Genomic DNA, 14,947 nt, shown 5'->3' with positions numbered 1-14,947 from the left:
CATCTGGGTATACTAAGTACGCGAAAGAGCAGTGAACAATACCTGAACATGTGAATGAAGAGCATAGCGGATGTCCATCGTCTAGAAACCGAACTTCTTGTGGATGATATCTGGATCCTCTTGATATTCCTCTGCCGAAACCCACATCTACGCAGGCAGAGGGTCAATTCGAGGTGTTGTGTATGCATGAAGCTCAGAAGACGAACCTTCTTGAAGGTGTTAAGGCCAGCCAGAATAGACCCTCCGATCCATGTCGAATATTTCCGTTCTGGAGGTGCGTAAATCTTGATCTTCACATCTTTCAGTGCCAGTTTCTTCACCTCGTTCAATAACCGATCACCGAACCCTACATGGAGATGGTATCATAAGTGACTGCGAGTTGTAGACTTGGAAAGCAGATAAGTCAGGACATACCGCGACAAAGCGTGCTGCCGCCACTGAGCACGATGTTAGAGAACAAGCTCTTTCGCAGGTCGAGGTCGACCCGGTTGATAGAGTCCACCACAACCTGGTGCACGCCTGCGTCCTCTTGTCCGATAATTTCTGGGTTGAACAGAATTTCGGGTGCTCTGAACCGTTCGGGGCCAAGCTGTCCGGAATGATAACGCGTTCAGTGGTCTCGAAATGAATACGATGACCAGTGGCTTGAGCGCACCTGAACGGTATTTCCGTCTGGTAGTCTGAATTCCTCTACGCGTCCCAAAGTATCCTTCTCCTCCTTCGCGGGGTTGACGGCGATGTAACAACACTTCTCTTTGATGGTTCGAACAACCTCGCGTTCTGCTGTTGTGTGGAGATGGTGACCGGATTTGCGAAGGAGGAGCTGTAAATGATCTGTGACGTCTCTGGAAACACGCGCATGAGGACTAGGATCCTGCATTATAATAGCAGACAGTATCACAGACTTACCGTCCTGCGACGTCCACTCGACGGATGGCATGCGGCATGGAGAAGCCCTCAAACACTGGAACTGCATGTGTGACACCGTCCCCGGAGTCGAGAACGATGCCAGTTGTTCGACCTGACGAATATCTGCGGAAAGCATCAGCGCCACTCCGACTGGAACCGTTTTTTCAGAGCCAGAATAAGAGGACAACGCACAGTGATAGCACGGCTTGGACGGAGATATACAATGCTGGGACGTTGAAAGTGTCAAAGAATATTTGTGCCGCCACATCCCTGTTCGTTCTGGGATTTAGAGGCGCTTCTGTCAACAAGACAGGATGCTAAAGCCGTCCAACAATGACCAATGAGTTTATAAGTTCCTAGCTCAACGTAGCCTTGCAACAGAACTGATTGTAAACATACTCACCTCCTCGCTCAATGTGCCCAGCTCCTCAGCGTATACCCAGTTCCATATGCGTTCCATGTCGTCCCAATCCGTTACAATTCCGTGTTCCATAGGATACTTTATCTTTAGAAGGCCTCTAAACTCTTGAGCCTTCTTTCCTATAAAGACGTCGCCTTCCAGAGCTCCAGCCATGACGCGTATGTGTTTCGGTCGTCCGACGCTGTATGGACAAAGAGCGATTTGTACTTGGCATTCAATTCAAGAGGACAAAACGCACAATGAAGGAAAGAAGCATTTTGGGTGATCCTGGCCGGCGAAGCCAGCTTTGATTGCCCCTGAGCCCTGTGAGACATTGGGTTGGACGTTGTGATGGATTATTGTGGGTTAGGTGTCTGCTGGCCCAAAACGTAGCAAGGACGCACATTATCTATGACCACCGGTTGATTAGTGAGAACGTCCTCAAACTCCCCTGACATACTTCAAGATAGTTATAGAGAGCAAGAGACGATGAAGGAGCGAAGCCCGAATGACAAGGGTGAGTGGAAGAGTTACGATATGTTGCGCTAAAGGAAGAGTGAGGCGCGTTGATTGCGACGCGTCTGCTTCCGTCTTGTCCACCATGACAAAACATGGTCCTCGAACGTTGGCACTCAAGCTAGCGCTGATATTCTGGGCTCTATCTTCTCTGGTGGTGCGTGTATTCTTGAAGCAGTTGGCACTCAGCTACATACCGACAATGAAGTGTATTGCTTGCTGGGTAGCTCTCTACGAACGCACTTCTGGGGAATAAGTGGGAGGCAACCAGCTTCTGCAAATGTGCGTGTCTTGACCTTCCCTGCCTTCAAACAAACTGTGTTGAGTATGTGAGATGATGGCAGGCATATGCTTTGGCGCGAACTACTCCATCCTCCACCTCGATATCGTCGACATACCCTCCAAACCCTGTCTCACATGCACGAAGCAATGGTGTATAAATCAAAACCTGGCCATATGTGCAGGTGCCTCTCTTGGTGACACAGATCCGGATACAGCGACTGGTAAAGAGGGAGACGTCGAGGCTCGTTGCTTCCGTGCGTATATTGATACTTTGTCCGTGCAGTTCTCCTTACTCACTATTCTACCATGTTGGCAGAACGAGATTCACCACGAGACCAATTGGTCGTCACTATCTTTCTCTTGGTTGTGTTTGGGTTGCTATTGGGTGCTGGGATTAAAGGGAGGATGATCAAGGCCGGATTGAACGAGACTTCGTTCGGATGGGATGCTGGAAGGAAATGGTGGCAGGTGTGCCTCTCTTCTCTTCTGATCACATCTCCTACTGGAACTAAGGGCATCATGGGCAGACTTTCATGCCTCAGAGACAGTTCGAGAACTTCAATTTCCTGGGTCGGCCTTCCAATGATGGTTTGGGGGTCAGTATGAATAGTCGAAGGCAAGGAGAGTATGTGGCTGTTTCCGACGAAGGAATAGAGATGCGATAAGATGATATATTCGGGCGTTTCTTTTGCTTGTGTGCTTCATAGTGTAATTGTAGAGCTTTATATTGGATGCTTCTTGGATAATCGACGTCCTACTTGCAACGTGATTGAAGGTGAAAGAAATGAAGCAGAGGATATCACCCCGCAGTAGGTCACCCGGCACCGTCGGCTTGAATGGGGACGCCGAAACTACCAAGGCTCCAAGACTTACTCAGAACCATATCGCACGCCTACGACCATGACAGACTGAGCTTGATTCTTACGTCCGACAGTGTCCACTCGAAGTCCTTCTTGCTTTTCTTGCCACTATCGTACTGCCTGCATCGATTTCATGGGTTCCTTGTGTTCGAAGTCTTCGACACATTCGGGCGGACACACCGTACTTGACTCGAGCGCACCCTCATATAACCGCCGTCAACCGGCTGCCAAACCTGTGGCTCCTCCTCCAAATAATCGACGAGGGCAGAAGAGGGGCCAGCCACTGGACTCATCTGGGGCTGCTCCAGCAAAGGATCCTCGAGCCGCTGCTGCAGAAGCAGCAGAGCAAAGACTCAAAGCCGTAAGTCTGCCGTACCGATATCCATCCCCATACGCTGCCAGGTAGCCCTTCATGCGACCTATGATTCGTTGAACTTGTTACGGTCAAGACCCCCTTTTCTAACGCATGCCTCCTATTTCCATATGCCATTCGCTCCGCCTCATCCGCGTACAGGCACAATCGCGAGGTACGAACGCTTCGAATCCGAATCGCGGACGATTGGCTGCCCAAGTCGAAGCGAACAATAAGGCAGGTAAACTCCCAGAGCCGCAACAGGAGGAAAGGCTCGTGGTAAGCGCGTTTCTCACTCTACTTCCAACACCTCCACCACTTTCCCCTTATGTTTTGGAATGGTTCTCGTTACTGACCACCTTGCGGCGATAGTGGGATTGAATTCAGACTTCTTGCGGGTTTGGTCGATCGGTGTGCTCGGACTTACCGTTTTGTATGGTTGCCGTCAGGGTGTTCCTGCTGTGTGTCGAGAGTGTGCTATAAACATGATGCATCTCGTTCACGGTATACCTGTGCGCGTGGGGGTGTGTGTTGACTGCGTTGTGATTCGAAGACTGGAAGAGGAGGTCGCCGCTGCTGGGTTATCGAGCGGAACATACCCATGTACAAGATCGGACGCGAAGGAGCTGTAGACAGGTCATTAGGTGCGAAGATCATGACAACATTGTCTTCCAGCAGTCCTCTACTGAACTTGTGGTTGTGAGATGGCCCGTCGAGTCTCGGGCCCCTGTACTTCAACGGCATACCGAACCAGGCCTTTACATCGTGAAATCGCAGGGCTTCTCTTCGTTGAGTGCATATGCCTGGCAGATCAGGAATGGTGTTTCACTTATGATCATGTAGTGAGATATTTGAAACTCATAGTCACTCGTTGTACTACCTTCTCCCCTGAGTCCGACGCAGTAAGCTCGATAATGCTCGAGCGTGCCAGTGGCCCATCATCTGAGGAGCCGTAAGCAGGGTATGGCATTGCCAGGCCACGGCATGCCTCGAGAGGATCAGCCTTGCTAAACTGGAACTGCGAGGGGAACACTGGGTTATGAAAAGACATGGTCATCATTTGAAGTCACTGGTTTCGAGATATTATTGGCCGACTGTCATGTACTTATTAATTATTCCTCGGCGCCACCGCCACGTATGTTGCATCGTGGGAACTCGACACATTGAGTCCGGAAGCTCGGATAGTGACGAGGGCTGCTCTCTACTGCTCTTCACTTCAAATCACTCGTCTCACTCCGACGTGCTCATCACGCTGTTCTCAAGACACCCGCCGCCGTGGTCAATGCACAACTAACCAGAGGCGTATTGCGTGCTGCAGACATATGAATGTCCTCCTGGGAAAGGGTCCTATGGAGGCAACAGCCCTACCCTGACAACTATGTCCCACCTTCATTTCTATCCTCTCTGAGCAAGAATCGTTCGTCCCATCTCTTATACTCGCTGCAACGAAGAGCAAATCACTGAACCGAGCACGCGATTTCCTATCTAGCCAACTTCACACCATATACCTACTGGCCCCTGGTGCTCGGCTCGTGTGCTATCACTCAACATCTATCGACCATCTTCATCTTCCTGTCTACGTTTGTGCGTCTTCTCGATCAATCATTCGACCCGCGGCTCCTCGTCACAACGTCCGCGGCCATGTTTGTGGCGGGTTATATCATATGGGAGATACTAGATTATTATCGAGGGATGAACCTTCATTCGAATCCGGCTGATCGACGTAGGTTCAGTATCAATTCGCTCGCAGGAATGAAATGGATGCTCATATCTCATGTTCTAGGTGCGAAGACTGCGAAGGCCTGTATCTTAGTGTTCCTCGCATTAATGGCTCTCTCTCCGATCTTGAGGACGTTGACGGCTTCTACTTCGTCCGATTCAATCTGGGCCCTGTCGGCTTGTCTCTTCGTCGTCAACGCAGCTTTGGCGGACTATAGCTCGGCTAGATTGGGCGGGCGTGTTGAAGAAAGGTAAGCTTCCCCAAAATGTTATCCGTACGTTAATCTTGATCCCATATTTGATGCGTTCAGGTTGACCTCAGTCTTGTCGATGAATGCGGCGATTTCTTCGGCCGTCGTACTGGCCTCGCGACTTCAAGACGATCTGTCTGTGTTCGCCCTGACACTCTTCTCCATCCAGCTTTTCGCGTTGTTTCCCATACTTCGGCATCGACTGCAGGTAAGGGCCTGGTGCCACACTGCTCCATTCAACATTCCTCATCAACATTTACCACGCAGGCCACCCACATCGTCATCCAGGCCATACTGACTCTGGCGATTTCATTTTTGTCGATCTCATTGATGGCCCCGATTTCATTCAACGTGGCGAGCATGTTTGCTTCCGTTCTCGTCTTTGTGACGTTTATCGCACCAATGATTCTCGTCCGGGCCCAGAAGTTCAAGAAGTTTGTTTTCTTCTTTCGTACCTCATATGACATTATCGACTCATCTCACCTTTCCTCTCAGCGAAATACGGGGACCTTGGGATGTTGCTACTCCAAAGGTCAATTGAAGGCTGCGCCCTCAGGCTTTCATGCACGATTATTATAAGTCCTGGGTAAGCCATCGAGCACAGGTTCTCGCTGTCCCCCGTTCCGGCTCCACCACGGCGCCCTCGGAAATCCTGGCCCCTCGACCAGTTTATATCGCGGGAGGGCAGGCTGACGCTCGAGGAAGCTTTCACCGTCGCAGGTGTGCAGGTTCTGTCTGGCGCTGCAGCGACAATACTTGATTCCCGCGGGCTCCGCGTATATAATAATATATCGATATCGCCGCTGCCGCTGTTAGCTTTCATTATTGTTCACTTCGGCCTCTGTTTGAAGTTCGATGTCAAACTGAATCGCCGTTTCTCACCGGTGCACCAATCATGGCTTTGACTGATAAGGTTTTTTTGTCCCTTTGATCCGCCGTGAGGCGTTGTTTTTTCATCGTGCCCTCATCTCGGTCTGCCCCGGGGTAAGGCCGTGCTTCGTTCCTCAGAACCTTACGCGATCCCCTTCATTTTTCGTCCTCGCTTTGAAGACAAGGTCCTTTGTATTTATTCCCCTCTTCAGCATGGTGGCTCGCACAAAGCACGACTTGGCTTGCAGAACACTTCTCAGAATGCTGCGAGCGTGGAATCGGGGTTTTCAACGCTTCTTTGGCGCCTTGACGGAATAGCCTCCGTTGGCACACGGAAGTAAATCGAAGCCACTCGATCGAGCAGTTGTACTTCAACGTTCCTTTGTAAATTTTAAGGTTGTACACCTTTGAAGTATCCGAAGGAGAGAGGGCCAGCTCAGAAAGCGCTGTAAATATGAAGCATAAGTGTCCTGAAATCCGTAGTGTGAAGAACTGAAGCCGACTCGATGTACATGTCCTCCACGAGAGTGAAATACAGGTAAAAACAGCCATATACAGTAAGCAGTGTTAAGTTACTGACAGAAAGCAAGGGTCGTATATACAATACAGAGAGAAGTCATGTAGGCGGTGCATAGTACTGATCACGCCCTCTAAGGCCATCCTCGTTAAACAGTCCGTCATGCGATAGAGCCCCTAACAGGCAAAATTGCAGACGTAGCGAACCAAATCAAAGCTTTCCAAAATACACTAACCTAATTAATGCCCGTCATCTTCGTCTTCATCCTCAATCATCGAACGTGGGCGTTTTGAACCGGTAGAAACGCCCATGCCAATACCCCTCGCCTCCAACGCCTCAATCGCCACCTTCGCCGCACCATCAGCGCCCTTCTTGTTCCGTGTCCGTGTTCGACGAAGAGCACCGAATGCTTGTGCTTTTATCACCGCCAGAGTTCCCGACATAGGGGGCGTGCCAGGAGACGGCGAGCGCGACTGACGAGAAGATCGTCGGGAACGTCCGCGCGCGGCCGCGTACGAAGCCTCTGCCTCGCTTGGGCCGCTGACGAGATCGTGACCGGTAAATTGCGGGAGGGAGGGAAAGACCGCTCTGTCTGCACCTGACACGGAGCGACGGGCGCCATTGGCACTAGCTCCTAGTCTATACCGAAGAGCCTCGCCTCCGTGAGGGGCCGCGATTGATGAGATGTCAGCGATCCCGCCGTGTAGGGTGACCTCCGCCGAATGACCGACTGACTGTCGACGGTAGTCAAAGTCGGCGCGCTGGTCTGTGGCACCCGTACCGTCACCGAACGTCCCAAATTGAAATGTCGAAGGTATATGGGTTGTAGCGGCCGTGGTCTGGGTGGAAGAGGAAGGGGAAAGGGAACGACTGGCTGTGAAGGCATACGGCGCGTTCTCCATGACCGACACCTTCTGCTCATCGACGACTGGGTATCTTGACGCGTAAGTCACATCTGCGGTGGAAGTGATGGTGGGGGATTCGACAAAATGGGGAGAGTCGACGGAGCCACTACTGTCTGGGCGACCGGAGTCAGCGCCAGACGACGAGTTGTGCGCGACTGCTTGAGGCCATGAATTGTCACGGGCTGCGCTTTGCATAGCATATGACTGATAACCGTATTTTGTGGCCTGTTGTTGCGCGTTCATGGACATAGAACGACCGTTAGTCGAGGAGATGTCGCCGTCAGCGTGTGCATAGGAAATGGAAGGAGAACGAGTGGTATAATCGTTGGAGGCGCGAGCGTATGGAGTATGGGTTAGAGATGAGGATTCGCCGTTCGTGTAAGGAAGTTCGTCTTCGCTATAAGGACCTAGGTGGGAATTGACGGCGGTGGTCTGAGGATGCATTGGACCGAAACATGCTGGGAGAGGGGGAAATTCCTCCAGCTGCGATTCGGGGCCCTTGCGGGTCTGCCACAACGCTCGCCAGAACTTTTCGCGCTCTCGACCAGCATGTTTGAGACGGGAGTTCTCTTGACGGAGGTCAGAGACCTCTGAGCGAGCTTCTCGACAGGAGTCTTGTAGTTGGAGGACAACGGCCTCGAGATTCGTTACTAAAAGCGAGCGTAAGGTTGAGCGATTCGTACGAAATCTATGACATGCCGCCGGTACGTACCTGTTTCCTCAAGGGTAGCGATATAGTTAGCGCGTCGGGCTCTGAAGGCTGCCTGTGCGTCTGCATTCTTTTTCTTGCGCATAGCAGCATCGGAGAGACGAGCAGCAGCGTCGTCCTTGGGGGGTGAGCCATTGGCGGGCTGGTGTGAAGGGGCCATTGGAGAGGAAGGAGCGACTGGGCGGAAGAATATAGGCAATATTTTAAATGGATGGAGACTTCCTTCGAATTCAGGGCACGACCGACGGAGGGTATTGCCCGGAGATTGGCGCACCGCGTGGCCCCGCTGGAATAAAATTCGCCTGCCTCGCCGCCCCCATGCTCTCCCCAAGCCAGCACAAGCCGTCCGGTGCGTAGGCCCACCGTTCTCTTTCGCCTTCTGCTTTTTCTGAGGCGGCGATCTTCAACATGAACGCTGTCTTTGCGTGCCCGCCTCGCTTTGTTCCAGCATGAACGATAACGACGCGGACCTCGCCGCGCACTCGCCACTCCCCATCAGAACTGCTCTCCCTATTTATTCGCCAAATCCGGCTCGGACTCACGGTCCGCTCCGTCACGGCACCAGGTGAAATCCCCGTGGCGGCACCTCGCCCACAAACGCTCCTTTCGCTTCAAGTAGCTCGTGCTCGGAAGCCTGGGGGCCTCCAAAAGAAGCCTTGATGATCGTCATCCTCTGAGCTTCGTTGTGCGTCTGACGCACCGCCCATCGATCCAACAAAGCAAGTGCAACTATATCCATTTGATCTCCTTCGCCGTCGTTCTGAACCAGCGGTCCCATAACCGTAACTTGTCTAGCAGGACGCCTAATCTTGCCGTATCAGACCGTACCAGGAAGGCCGCCGTAGCGCAACAGCGCGGAGACTACTATCGCACTCTTTCAATCACACGACGAACAAACGTTTTCTACCAAAAAGATCGGGCCTTGCGCATTCGTCCTCCGTTCATTTACCGTATACAGAAGCTACAAAGAAAATACAACGGTTAGTTTCCGTCTCTAGCTTATTCCGCGTCCTCCTCCTCGTGCTCCACCGTTTCGTCCTCTGTGTCGTCCCCTTCCAGGTCCAAAACCTCGAGAATCGACTGGTCGACATCGAGCACACAGACCACTCGCCGTCCGACTCTACCGTTGACTGCGAGGGACACTGGGCCTTCCTTGCAGACAGCTAGCGTGCGCGACTTCTTGATCGGTATCGGCGTCGATTCTAACTAAAGAAACAAAGAGATGAGATGCGGTGCTCTTCGTGCAGCATGTGCAATTATAAGATTTTACCTGCCCCGATTTCCATCGCGAAAACGCGTCGAGCATCATGCCCTCTCGAGAAGGCTTCATGTTGCCGGCCAAATCTTGATATGTTATATCCGAGTATCCGACCGTGGAAAGGAGTGTAGGTCCTAGTGTATCCCGTGGTGACGTTGGTGCGGGAGAAGCGGGCGGCACGACGTAAACTACTCACCGGAAGCGCCTTGTCGATAGATGATCACAAGGGACTCCTCATCAAAGAATTCCACATCGAGCAAGCTAAAATCGGCAAACCCGCCGTCCTCTTCTTCCCGGATCCGGCATTCAAGGACAGCTACAGACGACTGGATAGAGGAAACGGGGTCCTCTTGGTCGTACTTCACTCTGAAAAGGTACACTGTGCGAAAGAAAGTCAGACCTCGGCTAGGCAAAACCGTAATCTCGCGAACTTACAGGAGGCCCCGTGGGTATCAGAAGGTGCATGAATTGCCAAATGCTGAACGAATCGGCTTGTCTGGACGGCCGATGTGAAGTCGCATGGTCTCAGGAGATAATGAACTGACTCACTCTGTTTTTGTCTTGGTCTGATCTCTCACGAATGACGAATCCGCTTTTGGGAAGAAGATCCTGGTCGGGATTGGAAACTCGGTTCGCGGAGTTCGGCGCCTGCAGAACGTTCGCGGAGCGCCCTGTTGCTCCCGCGGCGCGCAGGAAAATGGTTTGACACCGCCCCGCAAGGTCACGAACTAATGCGTCCACATTCCTATCCAGGGGGAACAAATTTCTTTCCGTAACATGCTGGCGAAAGAAAGAATTCGATCAGCGCGAAAGAAGGGTTCAGACAGGCGACTGCCTACGTGGTAGAGGTCGGTTGACGTGCGGTCTCGGAGAGCCAACCGAGCCCGCTTCATAACGGTGGCCAAGTCTTGCTTCTCGTCGGGCACACCAAGGTCCTGCGGAGAGAATTTTGCAGCGCCCCCGTCGAACCACCGATCGATTTGACTTCTATGAAGGCCGGTGAGGAGGTAATCGTTGACCTCCAGGATGTCGTGAGTGGGGGCAACGTGCGGAACATCGTCCGGTGAACTCGCCACCGTAATTTCTATGGTGCGAAGGTTGGGAAAAGAGTTATTGGCAGAGAGGTCGGACGACGTACCATAGCGCAGCCATCTCATGAATTCTTTGAAGCGGGAAAGCTCTCGCCGGGCAGTAGCCGATAACCAGCTTGCGGCGACGATCGCTCGGCCGGCATCCTCGACGCATTTTTTGATTTCCTCGGTATCGAGGTCGCAAGGTCCGTACAGCGCTGACCTGACGGGCTTCAAGGCATGCACGGCTGAGTATTGTGTCCGAGGGACTTACAGTTGCGACCAGCCCAATAAATCCTCCAACACGATGTGCAAACGCTGGCATGCAGGCGCCACTCTCTGTTCCGAGTAATCTCGCAGTTTGATCAGGGCTTCAACGACCGTTGACTCCCATTTGAGTAGACCCTACCAGTCGCTGTGATTAGTCCGCACGTTTCTTCTGTACGGAAGATGGAGGAATACCCTTTCGCTCATTTGCTCGCCACTGCCTATAAAATCCGAAACGGCGTCGGAAGGACGTCCGGTCACCAGGTACATCATTAAATCCACTATGGACCATGCACTTTTGTCTAAGAATTTGGATTAAGTGTCGTAACAGCAACCAATAAACCCCAAATAAAGACTAGACTCACGATCTCCTAGCTTGTTATCCTGTAAAGCTTCCAAAGACCTTAACCACTTGGGACCCTGGTCTCTAGCACTCGTCTGTGTATTCGATCCCTGCCAAGCCGTGCGCATCTCATCGACGACTCGAATTATATACCAGAGGAGCTCTCGAGCGACGGTGGATGCTTTGGCCACATCCATAGGCATGCGCTTGTCCAGCAGAGGAAGTCGCACTGTGGACGGCACAGATGATGTGGCGTTGATACCGTTGATGTCGCGCAGCTGATGAGCGAACATCGTAGAACAGTTTGACGACTTGAGTAGACTTGTCGTAGTCGATTTGTCGGCGACCAAGAAGGACCCTAGCGGGTAACACCCTTGTAAGAATATATGTACTTGGCCATCGTCATCAGACACAACAAGAAGGCTGTTCGGTTTGGTGTCGTCAGATTCCCCTTCATCTATTTCGTCTTGAGGGTCTTGCTCGCTCGTTCTAGCAGAGGGCTGTATAGAGGCGGCAAGGGGGTCAGGAGGAAGAGTAGGCCAGGTTGCGATGCTTTGAGGAAGGCTAGTCTTCGCAGGGCTCTTCGGTTGGGTCGTTTGGAATGCAAACAGGTCGTTCGCCCTGCCCTTTCCAAGTCAGTCTACAGTGAGCGTCTTACCAAATGTATACGCACGACAGGGCTTGTGTCAGGTCTTTGACCGGATCCAGCAAGGGGAGCAGTTTGAGAACTGAGTGAGAAGATCCTGTCTTTCATGAAACTCGTACGGATTCAATATAGACATCAAAGAACCGCAACATACGATGATATCCCCTCGTTTGAAGATGTCAGGAATGATGGATTCCTTTCGCTTCTTCTGCTCTGTAAACCACCACACGTGCGCCAAACGAAATCCGTCCTTGACGACATTCTGCAGAGAGATCGCACGTTGCTCGGCGCCGTCCTGGACGGAATGAAGCGTGATTCGAGGTGGGTCGTGTATGAGCACAATAGTCTGACCTAGACGTCAAACTCAGATATTGAAGGAGGCTCGATGTATAGAACAACGCACCATCAGAGCTCCATGTTATGTCTACCACCTCCTCCGGATGAGGATTCCCGGTGTCTACAACAACGTCCCACTTTTTGGAGCCTTGCATTTTCCATAGACTAATTTGGTCCTTGCTACCCAGCCTTGAAACGACGACAACAAGATCCTTGTCTGGACAACATGCTGACGGGAACAGCCGTGAGCTGGGGGGAAGCTGGAGAGTCGCCCAAGATGAAAAGTCTTGTGAGGGCATATAGTCTAAGTATCGAGCACAGCGAAGGCAGTTATGAACTTGAGGTCTTCGCTGAATGAGCGTTCAGCAGCCAAGTCGACACGGTGGAAGTCCTCAGGCTACAGCCAGAAGAGTACGAGTACTGGAGGTGCTATGTCGACGATAGAGAAAGATCTCAAATGATTTTGTCGAGATATCGTAGCAGAGATCGGGATGCAGCCTAGGGACAAATGTGCGAAAGACGAGATAGAAGATGATTGGGAACAAGCTACGAATCGGAACAAGCGACGAGCGTCGTCGAATTCGAACAAGCGCTTAGGTACGCGGTGGCGCGACGCGGTCTTGTGACTCCGATCAAAAGGACGCCACCGCCACACTTCGCAACTGCTTCAGTTGGCCGCATTCCAATAATTGAATGAGTTGGCATCTCATCTTCAGTTTCGCTGTCACGTTTACTGTATGTTATGGTTTCCAGCATCCTTATTCTGCAGTCTCAGGACCACGGACAGCTTAGGATTCAGGCCAACACATTCTTGTAGTTTTCGACCGCCACGTTCAGTCTACCACTTAGCCCATCGTTTCGCTTGCAACAGCCGAGGATTAGTCGGGAAAGCCCAGCATATATTAAACTCAAGACTCGTTAAAACAGCTATAAGCAGACAGGAGCCGCTGAAAACCTAGGTGGTTAACAACTCTGCCAGACAGGATCATGGAAGAACTGCTCCACAATCTAAGGAGTTCGTATTGATATAGGGTACGTTATCAGTATCACTGGGTAATAGATCACATATATTGATGCACTGACTGGGTTGTAGTTGTAAAATGCCGGTGTATCGGTGATGTTCACTTCGTTCGTGACGGTCCCGCCCACATTTACACCATCGCGCCACATAGAGACGGCAACGGCCCCGGCAGTGAATGGCTGGACGAAGTAGTTGAGCCCAGCGCTGCCGTTGAAGGAGCCTTCGAGAGTACCAGCGGTGATGCGTACTTCGGCCGGGTTCGCGAGGTAGGCGGTGATGTAGACCTATTCATAGGATGTTCATTAAACCTGAAATGGACTCATTTATACGGACATGAATTGGAACTCACGTTATCAGTCAACCATTCAGTGCCGGTGGGACGGTCTAGGACATCGTCGGTGGCAGTAGCATTAGCTGGATGAACGCGATATTCCCAGACGATGGTGTCCGATGCAAGCGAGTCGGGTGCACCATTTTTGTATACCTGAATATGAGGCTTGGTAATTCTCAGCCACGGAAGATGATTGTGCGAATTGACCTGTTATCCAGTCACATGAGTAACTTCACTTGTTCAAAAGACACAATAGGTGACACAGACCCAAGTACTCTCGAACGGTTGATTCTGGGTAGTTTCAGGGCGGTGGCCAATGTAGTGGGACTCCCCGAAATCGTTCCAGGTAATGACCTGGACGAGGGGTGCAGAGATGTTCGTGACCTGTTGCCAACGAGTGGCATAGTTGTTCTCCGAGCCATAGACAAAGTTCTTATTAAGACTGTCGGCGCCGTAATGGGTGAAGAACGTAGGAGAGATTCCCGCCATGTAAGTCTTATTCGGGCCCAAAGCTTCTATCCAGGCCTGGGAGATAGAGTCGTCAAGCTACATCGGCAACATGTATGAGAGAGGTTATCGGTGAAGAACTAACCAAGTCGGTCTGAGAGCTGACTGGCGTTCCGTCGATGCTCCAAGCAGAATTCCATTGGAAGAGGCCCTCAACGCATTGGCTCACATTCGCAATCGTAATGCCAGTGCTCTCGGGAAAGAAGAATCCGGGAACAAAATACATGTTAGTCGGTACGTATGATCGGAGTTCGTTCCAGCCATCGCAGAGTCCAAGACCAAACGAGCTTCCATACTGGTCCCCTGAGAAGGTACTGACAAAGGGGAGGCCGTTGTAGAGGAATTGAGCTGGATTGGTAGCATACTGCAGGCAACAAAAATCAGGCGAGGTTCTCAACAATGACCAATCGTAATATTCACCTTATTAATCAACGTGGCTAATGTCTGAGCATCATCGGAGTCGGCTTGAGACCACACGCTCCTGCAAGATTGATTGTCACGGGCTGAGCGGTACGAAAGAAAGAATTCGAATACGAACATATCCAAACTGAGAAATAGCTTGACAGGCGATCTCAGCTTATTCACGGCCTGGTACGCAAGCTCGACAGAATTTTGTTGCCAACAGTCACTGGTAATATCTTGGTTAGAATCACTTGTTTCAGGACAGAAAGATGGAAACGTCTCGTACGAGCCCAAGTTGAGGGCGATAGCATCAAACCCAGCTTCTTCGATGTCCAGAATATCGGTCATCCAGTCCACGAGACGATAAGTGTATCTAAAATCATAAATCAATATGGGTCGTACTGTTAAACCGGGAGTGACTCGGAGCAACTCACGTATTCCCGACCATGAAGTGGATACTGGCGAATTTTGGCCCC

The 14,947-nt window shown here is 51.5% G+C and overlaps 7 protein-coding genes across 7 annotated transcripts; 3 read left to right on the top strand and 4 right to left on the bottom strand.

The window, feature by feature from the left end:
- Nucleotides 1–81: 81 nt before the first annotated feature.
- Nucleotides 82–1,767, bottom strand: STEHIDRAFT_46923 (actin-like protein; the record flags this gene model as incomplete). The annotated part of the gene is made up of 9 exons (XM_007297964.1): nt 82–147; nt 207–346; nt 415–589; nt 656–845; nt 910–1,032; nt 1,102–1,226; nt 1,313–1,511; nt 1,569–1,633; nt 1,714–1,767. The coding sequence occupies 9 exons, from the start codon at nt 1,765–1,767 to the stop codon at nt 82–84; spliced, it is 1,137 nt and encodes a 378-aa protein (XP_007298026.1).
- A 395-nt stretch (nt 1,768–2,162) lies between these two features.
- Nucleotides 2,163–2,713, top strand: STEHIDRAFT_47435 (uncharacterized protein; the record flags this gene model as incomplete). Its single annotated transcript, XM_007297993.1, has 2 exons — nt 2,163–2,361; nt 2,424–2,713. 2 exons carry the CDS (start codon nt 2,163–2,165, stop codon nt 2,711–2,713), a joined length of 489 nt encoding a protein of 162 aa, XP_007298055.1.
- Nucleotides 2,714–3,024: 311 nt separating this feature from the next.
- On the top strand, nt 3,025–3,913 carry STEHIDRAFT_117483 (uncharacterized protein). The gene is made up of 3 exons (XM_007298826.1): nt 3,025–3,328; nt 3,482–3,598; nt 3,692–3,913. The coding sequence occupies exons 1-3, from the start codon at nt 3,101–3,103 to the stop codon at nt 3,698–3,700; spliced, it is 354 nt and encodes a 117-aa protein (XP_007298888.1). The 5' UTR covers nt 3,025–3,100; the 3' UTR covers nt 3,701–3,913.
- A 732-nt stretch (nt 3,914–4,645) lies between these two features.
- On the top strand, nt 4,646–5,830 carry STEHIDRAFT_127289 (phosphatidylinositol N-acetylglucosaminyltransferase; the record flags this gene model as incomplete). Its single annotated transcript, XM_007298825.1, has 6 exons — nt 4,646–4,736; nt 4,809–5,051; nt 5,103–5,289; nt 5,350–5,497; nt 5,557–5,723; nt 5,785–5,830. The coding sequence occupies 6 exons, from the start codon at nt 4,646–4,648 to the stop codon at nt 5,828–5,830; spliced, it is 882 nt and encodes a 293-aa protein (XP_007298887.1).
- Nucleotides 5,831–6,524: 694 nt separating this feature from the next.
- STEHIDRAFT_164744 (uncharacterized protein) lies at nt 6,525–8,450 on the bottom strand (the record flags this gene model as incomplete). Its single annotated transcript, XM_007298824.1, has 2 exons — nt 6,525–8,231; nt 8,294–8,450. 2 exons carry the CDS (start codon nt 8,448–8,450, stop codon nt 6,916–6,918), a joined length of 1,473 nt encoding a protein of 490 aa, XP_007298886.1. The 3' UTR covers nt 6,525–6,915.
- A 758-nt stretch (nt 8,451–9,208) lies between these two features.
- Nucleotides 9,209–12,632, bottom strand: STEHIDRAFT_117482 (uncharacterized protein). The gene is made up of 13 exons (XM_007298823.1): nt 12,278–12,632; nt 12,029–12,225; nt 11,902–11,975; nt 11,251–11,849; nt 11,081–11,187; nt 10,893–11,023; nt 10,687–10,841; nt 10,388–10,632; nt 10,098–10,328; nt 9,984–10,044; nt 9,745–9,927; nt 9,561–9,682; nt 9,209–9,496 (listed from the first exon to the last, which is right to left on the bottom strand). The coding sequence occupies exons 1-13, from the start codon at nt 12,507–12,509 to the stop codon at nt 9,290–9,292; spliced, it is 2,544 nt and encodes an 847-aa protein (XP_007298885.1). The 5' UTR covers nt 12,510–12,632; the 3' UTR covers nt 9,209–9,289.
- A 541-nt stretch (nt 12,633–13,173) lies between these two features.
- STEHIDRAFT_127287 (glycoside hydrolase family 71 protein) lies at nt 13,174–14,919 on the bottom strand (the record flags this gene model as incomplete). The annotated part of the gene is made up of 9 exons (XM_007298822.1): nt 13,174–13,218; nt 13,294–13,515; nt 13,581–13,769; nt 13,830–14,087; nt 14,155–14,433; nt 14,490–14,550; nt 14,608–14,697; nt 14,758–14,844; nt 14,906–14,919. The coding sequence occupies 9 exons, from the start codon at nt 14,917–14,919 to the stop codon at nt 13,174–13,176; spliced, it is 1,245 nt and encodes a 414-aa protein (XP_007298884.1).
- Between the last annotated feature and the right edge of the window lie 28 nt (nt 14,920–14,947).

The sequence above is a fragment of the Stereum hirsutum genome, assembly GCF_000264905.1.
Source record: "Stereum hirsutum FP-91666 SS1 unplaced genomic scaffold STEHIscaffold_1, whole genome shotgun sequence".
Classification (NCBI taxonomy): domain Eukaryota; kingdom Fungi; phylum Basidiomycota; class Agaricomycetes; order Russulales; family Stereaceae; genus Stereum; species Stereum hirsutum.
This window is presented reverse-complemented; position numbering and strand designations above follow the sequence as displayed.